The 17,923-nt window shown below is 29.4% G+C and overlaps 1 protein-coding gene across 2 annotated transcripts in view; it reads left to right on the top strand.

The window, feature by feature from the left end:
- LOC142324916 (uncharacterized) overlaps positions 1-12,915 on the top strand; it is a 36,613-nt gene extending 23,698 nt beyond the window's left edge. For both annotated transcript variants that reach the window (XM_075366053.1, XM_075366052.1), the window contains exons 4-6: positions 2,962-3,327; positions 10,980-11,099; positions 12,448-12,915. In XM_075366053.1, the coding sequence (XP_075222168.1) occupies positions 2,962-3,327; positions 10,980-11,099; positions 12,448-12,600 (639 nt within the window). In that variant the 3' untranslated portion in view covers positions 12,601-12,915. The remainder of the gene's footprint in view (positions 1-2,961; positions 3,328-10,979; positions 11,100-12,447) is intronic.
- The last annotated feature ends 5,008 nt before the right edge of the window (positions 12,916-17,923 follow it).

Below are 17,923 nucleotides of genomic sequence, written 5' to 3'. Positions count from 1 at the left end.
TTTCATTATTTTTTGTTGTAATAGAATTACAGTAGCATACATTAAAATAGATTAAATGTGAAGGGAAACATTTCTAAACCCTCAAACTGTCCTTAGAAATATTTATTTGTTCATGACTTTTGATTAATTGTGAGCAAACTTGTCACTGATCTTGTAAACCAATTTTACATATGTAGATGATACTTGTGTAAAGTATGTGTCTGTGTGAGATGTTTATTGTCTGCAATTTCAAATACTTTCATCTTCTCAATCACCATGAGTTTTTTCAGTGTTCTCTGCAGTTGAAATCTCAACACACTGTTCAAAATATTCACCATCATTTGAACTCATATGAACTCTTGAAAAATAATTTTACCACTAGTAAATTGTTTTAATCTATGGAGTTGACTCATCATGGTTTTTATGACTTTCAAAGAGTGATGTTTAATCATCACATAAAATTCTCTTTTTGTTCAGTTATCACAAATCAGAATACCTGATCAACAACTAAATTATGACTGTAACTTGGTGTATGCTCCTAAAAGATATGTAGGAACTAAGAATGACCTCAGTAGTGTACTATAAATGCTATCTCTTGACTTTGCACAGAATTATCAAATAGCGCTTGGGTATTATGTACATTTACATAATAGTAATTTATTAAAGCAATTTATAATTTAGATTATTTTTCCAAATATCAGGTAAATGTCTTACAGTTAGCCATTTTCAGGACTAATATACTGTAAATCCTAGTTCTCAGTGCTCAGATTAGGTTATTGTATTAAAGTTACTCATCTTTATGTAGTCATTCTCCGATTTATCACTTCACAGTCCCTAGGAATGAATATTATTTTAATTAATTTAAAATTAACAATTTTTTTTTAAACAAATTTTAAAACATAATTTTTTTTAAACATAAACAAAATTTAGTCTTCCTTTGAACAAAATTAAGGACTCTTCAATTACTATATTTTGGAAAGGATAAAACATTTCAGAATTTTTTTCAATTTATCTAATAATTTTTGAAAAAGACAGAAACCGGGTGATTCATCTTTATTATTGGCAAAATGAAGCATAGTAACAATGTTCAAATATCTCTAGCCATTTTTTTGGAAAGTATTGGGAAAAGGGGTACACTTTCATGGAATTTTTCTTATTTCTTGGCATAAGCATGGTGTTCAAACTCAAAAATGTGTACAGTTCATCTTTGTCAGTTTCCATCATTGTAAATTTTAATGAGCAAGATCGGTTAATAGGTATAATATGTGTTCATTTCATTCACTATACGTTCAATTATTTCCGGTGTTTTATTGCAGCTTTAACAAGGAGAAATAAATCCTGGAAATGAATGTAACAAATTGGCCATGTTTATAGTTCAACAAAACTTAAAGAACGTTGGTTTAGAATGCTGGTAACATGATTTTATTTTCTCTATTTCAAACTGTTAGTTGCAACCTATCGGTAGTGCAAGTGGTTCATTTTAAAGCCAATAAAGTTCAGCACTGTTTGTGAAAAAATTATAATAGTCGCGTTAACACAATGATAGTAATCAAATGGTAGTTCTAAAATGAGTTAAAGTGACTGTAGTCTGTGCGAACAGTTTACTGCAGTTGCATAGCATGATGCCATTCCCAAAAAGGTTAAATAACACATTTTTAAGAAATATAAAATGAAACAAGCTAATACAAACCTACCTAATATATAATTACAATTAAAATTAGATGTGGAACATTTAAAAAAAGAATAGTAAAAATAACTATTTGGAAATTGAGATTCCTCTTGAGGAAAAAAATGTTGTTTTAATTATTATTATCAAATATAAATTAATCAGAAAAAATGTTTTAAAAGAAAACAAATATCTATTTTACAGTAATGGCTAGAACCCAGTTTATTGAACTGACTTTTTTAATAAACAAAAGAAAATCCAGTATCTTATTTACATGTTTGTCATATTACATGTTCTTGTATTATTATTTACATCTTACAGATATTTTCTGTTCATACCATTCCATTGATGCATTAAATATTACTATTTTTTAATTTTTTTTTTTATAATGAAAACTTTAAATTAGAACTATCATTAATTCTGCACCAAATTACATTGAATCTTTCTTCTTTATTTATTGTAATTATTTTTGCTGTACAGCTGCTTTAAACTGTGTTTGTTTATAATAAAAATTATGGCCACCAAATAAATCATTAATTTAATAAAAAATTTACTTACATTTATATAAAATTTATTTAGATTTGTGTAATAGTTTGAGATGTAGGAACCATTTGATCATTTATGATCAAATATAAATGGCCTCAATGCTCTCCCTGTATACAGAAATTGTATTAAATTTCATGCAAATTGGTCCATCCGGTCTTGAAATATTAAGCAAAAAGTAGATCAACACATGTATTATTTGTATATATATATATATATATATATATATATATTACATATATATATATATATATATATTACATATCAACCTTCCACAATTTTTCAGTGCTAAAATTGTGTTTTGGTTGGAGGGTTCATAAAACATGATATTTCTAAAAACCCTGACATGCAAGATTTGACCCAATTAATACACTTTCCTTATATAGTATATTGTATACCTATAAAAAATAACTATATAGCGAGGAAAATTTAAAAATCTATGGATGAAAAATATTTATCCAAAAATAAGCTAAACAAATTTTTTTTTTTAAATGTGGGCCTTTTGCTTTTTAGATGATTTGTTTTTTGATTAAATTTTATCATTTTTGTCCAATCTTTCTCCCACTTTTATGAAAAATTATATGTAGAAAACAATTACTATAAATAATTTTACTTCTAAGTATTAATAATTATTAATGCTTGTTACATCACTAAAGATGTAAATAGATTCATGCAAACATTATGGGCTAGTTGAAATTTTATTTTTTTAGTTTTAGACTGCTGTCAAGTATTTGGAATTTCAGGATAATAATGTTAAATATTATTTTTGACAGATAGCTGTTAACGGGCAGCATTTTTCATCATTTGAACACAGAATTGTTTACCACAGAGCAAGCCATGTAGCGATCGATGGTGATATTAACTTGTCTACTATTGAATATAGAAGTGGAATGCAACCCCCCAGCATGTATCCTGCGCAACCCACCAGCATGTATCCTGCACCTGCTCCAGGTCTATTGCCATTCAGTTCATCAACACCTTATCCTGTTTCACCTACTATACCTTTGCCGCAGCATTCATATCCACCATCATCAACAATACCGCCATATGGAACTGGACCAGTACCTATGCCAACACAGAGTATAATACCACCTTCATCACCATATGGTGTTCATCAGCCTGGTGGACAACATATGAATGTAAGTTTAAAGAGATGACCATTATATAATTAAAGGGCAATTTTCTTTTTAAAAGTTACTTTTTCTTTATATCAGATCTGTGCTGTATGAATGTAAATGATTGGTTTATGGTTTAATCTGATAAATATCCATGTAGAATCTACTATATATTATGTAATTAAGAGTATGCCAAGAAAACCTAAACTTCTATTGGGTGACAAGGATTTTTTTCTTGTCAGCCTCATTGCAAAATTATTCATTAGTAAATGATTTGTTCCCATCCTTCATAAAGGTAAAGATACCTTGATTTCCCTGGAAATTTTCAGTGGATGAATGCTCATCTACATGTAGGAGCACTGAAGCACTTCTTTGTTATGGTTTATTTAAGAAAAGAAATAAATAATTTATTTTTGTGAACCCTCTGCGGGTAGATGATCTCTTTCTCACTACCCAGCCCTTTTTCTTATCCAAGAAGCAGAATCAAGGCTCTTGTTTATTTTGTTTACTATAGGTTTTTATACATTTTGGATCTATCCCAAGAATGTGACACCTGTAGATTTATTGCATATAATAAATATTCTTTGTTATTTGGTGGGGAGGCACTGCCTATAGACTGTCCATGGAGTCATGTTTCCTTTCAGAAAGGATAAGACCTTTTTTGTGTTTGATTTTTCATTTCTTGCTTTGTACCACGAGAATTATTAACTAACTTGCCAGGGCTCCATGGTTAAGTAGAGTTCAAAGATGAAAAGGGCGTTTTGTTGGCCTTGGTTGAAAGACAGCTTTTTAAAATTAGCTGTCATTTTATTTTATCAGTTTGCAATTTATAAATTATCTAAATGCATGCCCAAAAAGCAGATATTTGAAAAAAGGTAGTACTTATGGTAAAAAAAATCTATACATTATTATATTAATTAAAAATAATTATTTACCGTGCTTACTTTTTTTGATTGTGTAGTTTTGGAAAAAAAATTTTTCAGTAGCTGACAATTTTGAGGTGGTTGGGAGGTTTTGACAAATATATAATAGAGATAAAAATTTATCTGGATGTTTGTTTTTTTTTTAAGAAAATAAATACAGCCGGGGTAATCCATTTTAGTTCAACAAATGATCAATGCATCACTATTTTTGATTTTGATGATATTTGGTATATAACTATCCACCTTGTAGTAGCAAAAAATATTTTTTTGTATTTAAAAAAAAATTTTCTTGAGTAAGACTATTTTCTAAATTGCCAACAGGTAAAAACATCCATTTTCGTCACTTTTTCCATGAGCTGTAGCATTCTTCTTATTTTACATCATACAAAGGGGTCAAACAGGGCTTTTTGAAAAGAGTAAAGATGAAACTTCATCTTTGTGTACTCAAAATTCATTTTGTTGCATAACCAAATATTGTAACGTTTACTGAAGTTATGTTTACAATTTTTTTTTTTTTCAAATTTTGGGTCTAAAATAAATAATGAAGGGCTTAGAGTAACAGGACTGTTTTTTACTTTTTAACTCCTAAGTACTAGTAGTACTTACAAAAAAAATTGTACTGTTAGTGTCCTTCATTAAAAAAATGGCCGCCAAATCGTAAGATTTTGAAAATGTCTCATTTTTGGGGCCAAAAAACCACATGTGGAACAGATGGCAAAAATCTGAAATGTATACAGCAGTACTTTTATGCACTTTAAAACTATATAAAAATTATTTTGCTAATCAAAGGAGTTGACAAATAATGAAGCCAACAAAACTGCTGAAAACACTGTTACTTCTAACCGTAAATAACGTATCCAAAAATACTTATGTTTTTTATTTTTTTCAGATTTTATAGATTACAACTAAACTCATTAGAATGAATAAATTGATAATTAATAAATAGTCAATTACAGAATGATAAATAATAATTACAAAATAATAAACAATTCAAATACATTAACAAATTGTTCAATTTACTTTTACCTTATTTTACTCCTGCTAATGGAAGTTATGAATAAATCTTTCACTTTTTGATAACAAACTTAATTAATATAACTTAGTGCTCCTGGCTTTTTTTTGATCAAATACAAGCATTGAGGCTCAAATATATCTTGACACTCTGGTTTGCTTTCTTTATCATCTTGTGGTTTTTGTATTTTGTTTATAGTGCTCTGCCGGGAATTTATTTTAAATTTGGATTGCTTCTTGAAGAGATTTCGTAACTGGTTTAGTATGACAGCTAAATGGGTCAGAGCAACTTTTCCCATTAATATGAAAATGTTTATCTAAATAATCGGTTTTATGAAAAGTACAAATATTTTTTGTTTCAGTACATCCGCTTCTTAAATATATCAATTTTATTTGCTGTTCAGTAAACTAAAATATTGTGCAATACTGAAATTCTATTATAAGTCAATTTGTGACATACTGTTTCAGTGTGAATGGCAACTGAACACTCCACAATCCGTTTTCATAAAATGAAAGGGTTCTTACAATAACAATACTTAGTATAAAGTATAAAACTATTAATTGCAACTTACTTTGTCTTATCCCAGTTTCTGTACAGCTAAAATAAAAATTTTACTAATTAATAAAATTAAAAATAAAAGATGTCGCATAAAAGAGAAGTTCACTGTTAATGAGATTACTTTATAAACAAGTGTACAATTACATAATTACAATATGAACACTAGCAACAATACAACATATCACATTGAAATCAAAACAGTAACTGAGCCTTCTACAATGTTTACATTTAGGATTATGCAAACATTCATGTCTATGCATGTCTATTCACTTTCATGTTTAAACATGAGTTTATGTCTAAGAGTCATACTTTAAGCAACAACTGTGTAGAATATAAGCTATCGCATTATAGACATATCAAAATATTTTAGAATATCTTAGAACAGAAATTCTGGTGAAATTGCTTCTTTTCAAGTTATTTTGTGTATTTTAAGTTAAACTTAACAACTAAATATTTCTGGATCCATGTTTATATATGTTCACTTTTAGAACTTCTCAGAAATTCTTTCTGTTTCTTTATAAGGCGTCTTATATAATAATAATAAAACAGGTCAACAAAAAAAATATATATATATATATAATTTAGAGTTGAGATAAAAGTAGGTGAATTAATTTTATTTTTTATGCTGAATTTTAAAATGAAATCAGTTTTTCTTCATCAGCATCAGATTTTTAGTTTTGACCCTTTAAAATTTTGAGAAACTTTTTAAATAATAGAATACAGAAATTATAATTACAATTAAAATTTCTACCTTTATTTTGCAGACATTACATTTATCTTAATTTCTTTTTTCTTATTTTCTTTTTGTGTTCAGTGAAGTCTTCTCTTTTTATCATCAAGCAGTAGTCACTCATCATAGATTCATCCCATCTGCAATATATCTTGGTAGAACCTTTTTCCTTCTTTGTTACTGATGTCATCCAAGTTTAAAGGGAAAAAGTCCAAATGAAAATGTAGAAATTAATTTTCAGTGACATTCTGCAGCCTAAATTTTTATAGTTCATCAAGAGTTCGTTTATAAGCTGATCATGGTTTCAGCTTTTTTTTTTGTTTCCAAGAAAACCATTAACGACATCTATGAATGACTTCCATGCTGCTAGGATTCAGTACGCTGTCAAATATATTTTCACAAATTAATTTTTTGGCCCAATGAATATTCCCTCTTATTTTGGCTTCACTTAATTGTGAAAAAACCTCAACCAAATAATTAAAACTATCTCCATCTTTATCTAATGCTTTTATAAAATTCTTCATCTGGCTTATTTTTATGTGTAGAGGTGGTAAAATAATACAATCTGCCTCAACAAGGAGAATATTGACAACTGAGAAGAAGCCCCATCGTTTTCAGGTCAGCAATGATTCGCCATGAGAGTTCATCATACTTAATAGCTTTAAAATGTTTGACATACTTTCATATGTTTCTTTCATTCCTGCAGCATGTGCTACTGGTATAGAAGAAAACTTATCAAGTTATGCAACAGCATTGCCTTTAAGCTTCTTTTTGATGAGTCTGTAACTAAATGACAATCATGAATAATATATTCAAAGTCCAGTTCAGACATTAGCCGCCTAATATCATGGCAGGAACAAATTAAACCATCTCTTCTTAAGTATTTCAGTAAATTTTTGATTTCTATTTACTGAATATACTGAAATTTTAGTATCATTGTTTAATAAATCCATTCTTTAAGACGTGAACCTAGGAGTTCTGCATATTGTTTTGACAAATACAAGTCACAAATTAGTCGCTCAGTTCTGCTTGTGTGATGAGGTGAGGTTCAGTATTTGATTCTTCTGGAATGTAATTAATATCTATTGAAGTTGAGGATTCATCTATTGAACCTTCAATCAGAAGTTTCTTTCAAGAAGTTGGAGCAGTTGTAATCTGTAAATCAGCACCATGAAGTGCTGGTCTCATAGCTGAACAAACATTTGGGAATGCAATACTGCTTTTATTGTTTGAATTGAAACCAGTAACATTTGTTAAACTAAAGTAGCCGTCTTCATAGTGGTTAATAGGCTCTTGCCAAATCATAGGTACGCCAAAAGGCAAATGCTCTTTTATTCCTTTTAACCATTGGGTTAATTTAACATAGCACTTGATGCATGCTATATGTGGAGCCCAGGATTTTTATCCTGTCTCCCAAGGGACAGTCAAAATAATGTTTGTAAGCAGTTTTTAGCAGATTCAATTCTGGTTTTCGTTGACTTTTCGTGGTGAATTTTCTGCAAATGTAACAAAATGTATTTGGAGAATTTTTACAAGCCTGATTTTTATTCATTGTAAAATTTTAAATGTTGTAATGAATGAAGTATTACAGAAATACTTAATTATAAAAATTGTTGTAACACTAATAAACATAATTTTTGTTTCCTAACATGCAATACATGGTTTTAATCTGTTTTTTTGATGCTGAAAACGAATATGAACTCAGAATCTTTCTATCACCCACCATTTTTGAAAAATTATTAAATTTTAATTAAAGGATTTTTTTCATTTTTCACCATGTAGTTATTTTAGGCTTCTATATTGTATTTTATTAGCTCATTTTTTATTGTTTAACTTTGTTAACATAATTTGTAAGCTGCAAATAAACAATACTAGACGAACAATTAAATCATATCATAGTCACATATTATGACATCATATCTAATACTGAAGAGTGAACCTTCATGGACAAGATTAATCATGTCTGTGCAGGTCAAAACATGTAACTGAAAACACAGCTGTGTTGTTTGTATTAAGCAATGGATTTAGGAATGAATTAATTTTGTTCAGTTTTATCACTGTCTTAAATTTGTTAACAATAAATATATGGTGAGTTTACCGTAAAATCAAATAGAAAATACATTACACCTTTAATTAAAAAAAGCATATCATTTGTACTTTCAGTGTAAAATTGGTAATCAGGATAAGACCTGGGCTTCTTATAATGCACTGAATGTTCTGTATATTTAAGAGGATGGCTGAAAGGTACACGGAAGGCTTTGCCATTTGATGTACCTGTGCTTTGGTGTGAACCAAAGGATCATGTAACTGATTGTTAATAAACAAGTGTGTGGAATTTCTAAAAAATCTAAACATACTGTAAAATATTCTTCACTGTAATCTGCAGTCAGGCCTGCCTCACAATCAAATTATTCCAGTTCCTGAGCCACCTGTGATTGTACGTTTCGAAAGCAGCGATAAGGAATGAGGCAGTACTGAGGAAGACAACAATGATTTTGATTTTGAATTATCTTCCAATAATTCATCTTATATGAGAAGGTGAATTAAATGACCTGGTTAGTGATTTAAATCAAGCTGAAATCAGTCTTGATTTAAGATCAATACTGCAAGGTTGGAATTTACTAACTTTCTCAGTATTGATGAAAATAATTTGGTTTGTTACACAAATATTGATGAGCTTATGTTGCATTTAGTACAAGTTCATAAACCTGAGGACTGATGTACTTTTCATATATTCGTTCAAGTGTAATTTAAACATGGTTCTGCTACACAACAGTAACAAATATCCTTTGATACCAATCGCTTATGGTATTAATTTGAAAGAGACAAACGAGTGATGAAAGATGTTCTTGAAAAGATAAATTATAAAAAACATAGCTGGAACATATGCAGTGATTTGAAAGTCGCAGCTATTTTGTTAGGCATGCAGTTAGTCTATACTAAGTACATGTGTTTTCTTTGAGAATGGGGCATACATTATGTTAGGGATAAACATTATGTTATCAAATAGTGTAAGAAGCGAGACAACTCCAAATGGGAAAAGTATTACTCATGAGTCCTTAGTTAAGCCCAAAAAAATATTTTTACCCCCTCTATATCAAGCTAGGACTAATGAAAAATTTTGTCAAAGCAATGAGAAAGGATAGTCCTGGATTTTTGTACAACAGGCAGAAATTTCCGAATGTAAGTGAAGGAAAAATTAAAGAAGGAATATTCATTGGTCCTCAAATAAGAGAGTTGGTCAGAAATGATGTGTTTAAGTCAATGTTAAATAATGGAGAAAGTGTAGCTTGGACTTCATTTAAAGACTTTGCAAAATGTTTCTCGGCAAACAAAAATCCAAAAATTACTATGATATTGTTAATCAACTTGTTACTTTATACAGAGCTGTGGGATGTAATATGTCTTTGAAAATACATTTCCTCCACTCACATTTGGATTTTTTCCCAGACAACCTCGGAGATGTAAGCGATGAACACAGTAAACGTTTCCACTCAAAACATTTCGGTGATGGAAAGCCACTATAAAGGGAAATGGAATACTAACATGCTAGCTGATTACTGTTGGGCATTAATTTGGGATGTGCTTGAAGCTTTTTATAAAAGAAAAGAATCAGCGAAATTATTCTAACAGAGCATGCAAAATTATAAATTTTACAGATTTTGAATATATTTTCCCTTAATTTTTTTTTGAAGCGTAATTTATTTAAAACTAAGGGTGATAGAAAAATTGTATTTACAGATCTGTAATGTATGCAAAAAAAGCAATTCAAAAAATGGTATCTCACTTAGAGAAACATTAAAAAATCTTTTTTTGTCTATCAGTGTAATTTATGAATACTAGTTACTTGATAAAATTTATAACCCTTTAAACTTGGATTTTCAAAAAAAACTTTCTTATCATGCACTTACACCGTAAGAACACGTATGCAAATTTTCATCACTTTATCTTCAGTAGATTTTCTGGGCACTGATGAATCAGTTGGCCAAGACAAGTTATTTTATAAGTACAAATAATATGTAAATTGATCTCTTTTCTGGGTATTTTATAAAAAGTCTTTGAAGACCCAAAATTCTGTGAATCTAGGTATTTATTAGGGCAATATCTATTGGCAACCAAAATGAGTTAAAAGTTTGTAGAAACTAATGTATTAAGAAAAGGTGAATGCTATAGAATTTAGATACAAATTGTGATTTTTTTAAAGTTTTATCTAGTCACTGACATATCTTAGTTTTATCAGCAAGAATAAAGTTGGTTAGGTAGTTTTTATATGTTAAGTAAAACTTTAATTAATATAACTGAATTGTTCTGATATTTTATCTATTAATTTCAATTATTTTAAGATTTCAATCATAAATGAATTATTAAAATAGAATTAAGAAAATATTCTATCATTAAACTTGTATATATTTTTTGACTATATGTTAATTTAAAAATGTTATTTGTGTTACAGTCATCACATGGTGGCCAGAGTCATGGTGTTATGGATGGCCTATTGAAAAAAGTGGGAATGGCTGGGGGACTTGGTGCTGGTGCTGCAGCTGCAACTGCTGGCATGGGAATTCTTGGAGGTGTATGTATAATTAAATTTTTTTTTCCACTCTTGTTTTGACCTATTGGCATAAGCTTTAAGTGTGTAAAAAAAAACAAAAACCACTGCGCTTGCAATAAAAATTTGATTAATGTTAATGATTAATATTAACTTATTATTTTTAATAAATTAAATTTTTTAAATTTACGGTATAAATTTGTAAATTGTTTAATAAATATAAAAGACAAATGTGTTAATAAATATAGGCTTATCCCCGTGTTAAGTAGTTGACCAGGGTTGCTCACACTTTTTTGAATGAAAGAGTTTTTCTTTTATAGAAAACTAAAGCCAAACTGTGTAAATATTATGGTTAGTCAGTCTCATTGAGCAGTTTACAAATGGTTGTTATTTTTAAAGTGGATGTATGAGTACAAATGATGCTGAACATTCCTGATGGCCTATTGAGGTGGTACTATTGTAGAGAGTATTGAAAAAATTGTAATTGTTAGAAGCTGTTTGTTGTTGTGCCATATTGGTATGCTCAGAAAGAGAAACAATTTTTTAATTCTTTCTTGGAGTTGTGTCCATTATTATATATTCAAGACACACAGAGCAAATGGTGTTTGGTGCTGGTAGGAGCACCAAACAAGATTCATAATGCTACAGGATCAGTCATTGTCTTAATGTGGAAGTTGTTTTCTTGCATTGGCCATCTTCAACTAATCAGGATAAGATTCTCTCAGTTTGTTTTATATATATAATAACAAGATATATTTTACTTAAAAATTTATTAATCTCTTGGGTTAACCTGTCAACTATACAAACTTATAAATTAAAATCACTACGTTTCACTTAGAATCTTATTCTCTTACATAGATGTAAGAGAATTTTGTATCTTGTATGTGTGAATGTGTATTTTCACCTGAGGAAGTTTAGAGAATTCTTAGTGAAACGTAGTAAATTTAATTTATAAGTTGGTACTGTTAATGGTTATCCCAAGAGATTAATAAAGATAATATTTTTAAGTAAAATATGTCTTATTATATTTAATTCTTCTTTTATTTAAGTGATATAATTAATTAATTTTAAGTGAAGTATTTTGAATTAGCTTCTCACACCAAAACATAACTTTTTTTGTAGAACTGAATTTTCTTTTTTTATTTTTTAGAGAAATTCTGCCTCTAGTCATTAAATTTTCAAAAAATCTTGTTTACAATTTTTTTTCAATCTCAGTTTTTCCTTATAATTATTATTAACCTACATGGATTATTGAAACGTATAACCAATAAATGTTACGCATTCAGTTAGATAATTTTTTGAAACTATTTGAATTAAGTTGTGCTAAATTTAAAAAAAAAAAATTTATTTATTTTGTGTTTTTTTTTTCAAGAAAAAAGCTTGGAAAGCTCAGAAAAAGGCTAGAAAAAAAGCACTGAAGTATGGTCTTCCTTTAGCTGGTGCTGGAATTGGAGTTTATGCTCTCAGTCGAGCATTTCACAGTGGAAGTAGTAGTTCATCCAGTTCAAGCAGTGATGAAGAATAATACAGTTGTTATTTTACATTATAAATCAATTATATCAGTAAATAAATTATTTACTGATATAATTTATCAGTAAATAAAGAATTATATTTTTATATTCATAACATTATTTTAATTTTGTTTAATAAGCAAAGATAGTATCTTAAAATAAAGAAATTAGTAATTGTCACACATTAACACACACATTTTAATCTAACAGTGTTAAATTATTATTGGGTCTGAAAAGAAAAACCTTATAAAAATTTAATAATTATATCCTATTTGGTACTCGATTAAAATAATTTAGTTTTACTTTGAATTAAATTTTTCTTTTTACCATTGTGTTTTAATTTATTTGAAGAAGACCTGTTGAAATTATGGAACATTTTATAAAAAAAATATCGTACTTTGCACTTTGTTTTAGTTCTTCACCTCAGCTTAGGGTGCTGGATCTTGAAAGTGGTAGTTAAGCTGTTTTGCTGTACATAATTCTGTGTGACTCCTCTTTTATATTGGACAGCTATTCATATTTGTTCCATTCTGTTTTTTGACTGAAATTGTGAAACTATATATTTACTTAACAGTGTTTTTAAATATACATTTAAGTGAAACCGTAAATATACATGCTCTCAGTAAATATATATACATTTAACAAGAGCAGAAACAATTTTTTTTTTAAATTTGTGTGAAAATACTGATTTTTTTTATGATATGATTTTTTTTCTATCTAATTTTTTTAATATAAAATATCTGTTATTTTGAGAATGACTTCTACAAAAAACAATTGCATGTTGAAGTTCAGTCACATCAGTATTTAACATAAAAAAATTTGTATGGAAAGAATCGATTCTTATTCAAATATTAAACTGCACGAACTAAACTATATTTTTGTAAAAAAAAACCAGGTCAAATGGATTGTTTGTTTTTATAAAATAAATAAGATTCTAGGACTTATGTTAGACTGCAAGTTATTTACAAAAAGTAAGACACATTTCAATTATGTCTCATTGAAAAAACATTAATTGCAAGTTAATAATGCATAATAACAAATCACAATCCAATTAAAGTAGATTAAAAGAAGCTTTTTTTCTTCTAGTAAATCATATATATCATTGTGCATGATAATGCACAATGACATATAATCAATTTTGGGGCCAACTCAAAATTGGTTACTCATCAATGTTAGGGCCAACGTACAATATGAAAATGAATGTTGTAAGAAAAGAAAAAAACGACTTGTCTGTGGACTGTGCACCTATATAATTCTATATAGGTGAGCACTCAAATAGTCATGTACAGAAATGATCGTGAAACAAGCTACGGTCACACTTCATGGAAGGCTGTGGGAAATTCTTACACCAGGCAGCAATAACAAAGACCAGTGGTTGCCATTAGCACTGATTGCATGTCTTTTGTTTGCTTCTACCTTCAGCTTAATCTTAAACAATCTTTTTACCGTACTAAATTTGAAAGGCGCCTGTGGTTGCAGTTTCTTGGAACCTTCTCTCGCCAGTCCATCTGCCCTCTCATCACCCATACACCTCAATGGCTAGGAATCCATTGCAGCATCACAGTCCAACCAACCTGTAGTAGCTCTGTCTTCACTTCTCTTCCTCGCCGGATGATGATAGTCATACTTACCTCTAAGGAAGTAAATGCCTGCGAATAAAAAAAAATAACTGCTCTAACTACAGAGGCAAACCTTAGCTGTTTTAAGGTCAATATGATAGTTTGAATTTCACCATCATAGTTCAATGCCATCATTCCCACCAGTTCTGATATCTGGAATTTTTTAGAGAAAACACCGGCACAATCATCATTACATGTGTCACTAGCAGATTCTTCCATGTAAACATGAAGCCAGCCTACAGCGGGGTACCTCTTATTAATCGTTTCTAGGGCAACAGCTTTTAATTCTGTTGGCACCATGTTACTCTTGCTCACGAATTGGACCAGGTCCAAGTCCCTATGGCTCTAGGTAAGGTAATATTGTCTAAGAGCTGCCCTGGAAAAAATTCCCTGTCTTCTATTTCTAATTCACATGCCCTAATTAGCTTTATCTGTTTAAAGGATGACAGAATCTCGTTTTATTTTACTCTTATATACTTTTGGGCTAGGAAGGAGCGGATTGCTTTGTACATATTTCTCTTAATTCTGAGAGGGTGTAGCTTGCTAAGAAGACTTCTCCAGATCCTGTCAAAGGCAGTGCGAAAATCAATAAACATTGCCAATGTGCTTTGCTGTCTTTGAAAGCCTTCCTTTATCTCTTGAGTCAGTCTGGCTACCTGCTCAACAGCATCTCTATGCTTCGTGAATCCTGCTGATTGCCGGTCGGAGAGAAGCTGGTTATTTTCTATTTCTGCCTGAAGTCTTGTAAGCAGCATTTTTTCATACACTTTAGAAAACATAGTATACCACAACCCATAGTATATATACAAAGTATTTATTAGAAGCCCATGTTAAGTTTTAAACATGATTCCATTTGTGAAAATTTTTTGTTGAAAATTTTTTTATTTTCCAAAAATAACTTAAGAAACTTATTTTCAGTCAGAAAAACTTATAGTAAACTTGTGAACTTTTTACTTTTTTTGTAACCTTACAATTAATTTTAATGTTAATCACCCAAAAATATTATGTATTAACTTCATTTTTGAAAAGAATGATTACATTCAAATTGTATTCATATTTGTTTTGTAGCTTACCAATGTGATGAACCAATGAAATAAGAGAAATCGGAGAATTAGAAAATTTAAAAATTCAATTCTGGTAGGGAACTCGGAGTGGTTGTTCATTCATGTAATTTACTTTCCATATGGTATTGCCCATGGATGCATACTGTGACTAAATATTTGAACATTTCATGTATAATAAATATTCATTTTACTTGATACCTAAATTGCTGAAATTTGTTTATCTTTTTTTATCAAGTATAAATTAAAATAAGAAAGAATTTTCATGAATTATTTTGAAATTAATTTTATTTGTAATCAGATTATATGTTTTATTAATTAAAAAAGAAAATATACTATACCACAGATTTTAAGTTAAATTTTTAAAAGTTTGATATAAATTATTTTTTAGCTCTTAAAAATAAATCCATTTATTACAGTTAGTATAAAATCTGCTGATTTTCATTTGTATCTTTTTCCTCTAACCTATTTGGATGACTTAACTTATTTGGAAAAAAAAACATGTGTTATGAATGTAGTCAACTGTTTTGAATTTTGTCTATCCATTGTCTACTTCCAATGTAAATCTAATCAATATATGAACTTATAGCTTCTTTTTCACTGAAATTAAAGTTTCATACATCCCAGTATGACTATCCTCATATTTTATCTCTCAAAATAACATGTCCCTCCGTCTTTCAGAAAATATTCATAATTCTGTAAGTTTTGTTACAAAATAGATAATTCTATCATTATGAATTAAATTTATATTGATTACAAAATAAATGGATCATAGATGAATTGGAACTGTTGAACTAGGAATATCAGTATTATAAAATTTGTACATACAGTAATCTTTTAAAATGGAGTGCTTTAATTTTGATGTTTCAGTTTGATTCAGAACATCAATAAAAGAATCTTCAACATGTTATCAAAAACCTGTAATAGCCTGAATATTTGGATTTTCTATTCCCTATAACTGGCACTTTGATATGCCGTTTGCACACAGTTATGCTTAATGACATTTAAAGACACATAGTGCAACGTATATTTAGGCTGATAGTAAAAACTTATTATTATAATGGCAATAAGTATTTATGGAACATTTATACATTACTATTTTTTTATTATAGTGTGGAAAACAAAATCTGGTTAAATTTATTGTGATTCTATTCCCATCTCTGGAATTACGGGTGTCTTAATAGTAGTTCAGTTTTTGCCATCTTAGATATTTGAAATGATATTGGAATTTTTTTTTTGTCTTCTGTTATTTGACTGGTTTGATGCAGCTCTCCAAGATTCCCTATCCAGTGCTAGTCGTTTCATTTCAGTATACCCTCTACATCCTACATCCCCAACAATTTGTTTTACATATTCCAAACGTGGCCTGCCTACATAATTTTTCCCTTCTATCTGTCCTTCCAATATTAAAGCGAACTATTCCAGGATGCCTTAGTATGTGGCCTATAAGTCTGTCTCTTCTTTTAACTATATTTTTCCAAATGCTTCTTTTTTCATGTATTTGCCGCAATACCTTTTCATTTGTCACTTTACGTCTACTTTACATCTGATATTTAACATTCTCCTATAGCACCACATTTCAAAAGCTTCTAATCTTTTCTTCTCAGATACTCCAGTCGTCCAAGTTTCACTTCCATATAAAGCGACACTCCAAACATACACTTTCAAAAATCTTTTCCTGACATTTAAATTAATTTATGATGTAAACAAATTATATTTCTTACTGAAGGCTCGTTTAGCTTCTGCTATTCGGCATTTTATATCGCTCCTGCTTCGTCCATCTTTAGTAATTCTACTTCCCAAATAACAAATTTCTTCTACCTCCATAATCTTTTCTCCTCCTATTTTCACATTCATTGGTCCATCTTTGTTATTTCTACTACATTTCATTACTTTTGTTTTGTTCTTGTTTATTTTCATGCGATAGTTCTTGGGCAGGACTTAATCTATGCCGTTTATTGTTTCTTCTAAATCCTTTTTACTCTTGGCTAGAATTACTATATCATCAGCAAATCGTAGCATCTTTATCTTTTCACCTTGTACTGTTACTCCGAACCTAAATTGTTCTTTAACATCATTAACTGCTAGTTCCATGTAAAGATTAAAAAGTAATGGAGACAGAGAACATCCTTGTTGGACTCCCTTTCTTATTACGGCTTCTTTCTTATGTTCTTCAATTGTTACTGTTGCTGTTTGGTTCCTGTACATGTTAGCAATTGTTCTTCTATCTCTGTATTTGAACCCTAATTATTTTAAAATGCTGAACATTTTATTCCAGTCTTAAGTTATCGAATGCCTTTTCTAGGTCTATAAACGCCAAGTATGTTGGTTTATTTTTCTTTAATCTTTCTTCTACTATTAATCTGAGGCCTAAAATTGCTTCCCTTGTCTCTATATTTTTCCTGAAACCAAATTGGTCTTCTCCTAACACTTCCTCCACTCTCCTCTCAATTCTTCTGTATAGAATTCTAGTTAAGATTTTTGATGCATAACTAGTTAAACTAATTGTTCTGTATTCTTTACATTTATCTGCCCCTGCTTTCTTTGGTGTCATTACTATAACACTTTTTTTGAAGTCTGACGGAAATTCCCCTTTTTCATAAATATTACACACCAGTTTGTATAATCTATCAATCGCTTCCTCATCTGCACTGCGC

Source organism: Lycorma delicatula, chromosome 5 (genome assembly GCF_047948215.1).
Source record: "Lycorma delicatula isolate Av1 chromosome 5, ASM4794821v1, whole genome shotgun sequence".
Classification (NCBI taxonomy): Eukaryota; Metazoa; Arthropoda; class Insecta; order Hemiptera; family Fulgoridae; genus Lycorma; species Lycorma delicatula.
Note: the sequence above shows the minus strand (reverse complement) of the source record. Positions and strands in the feature narration are given on the sequence as shown.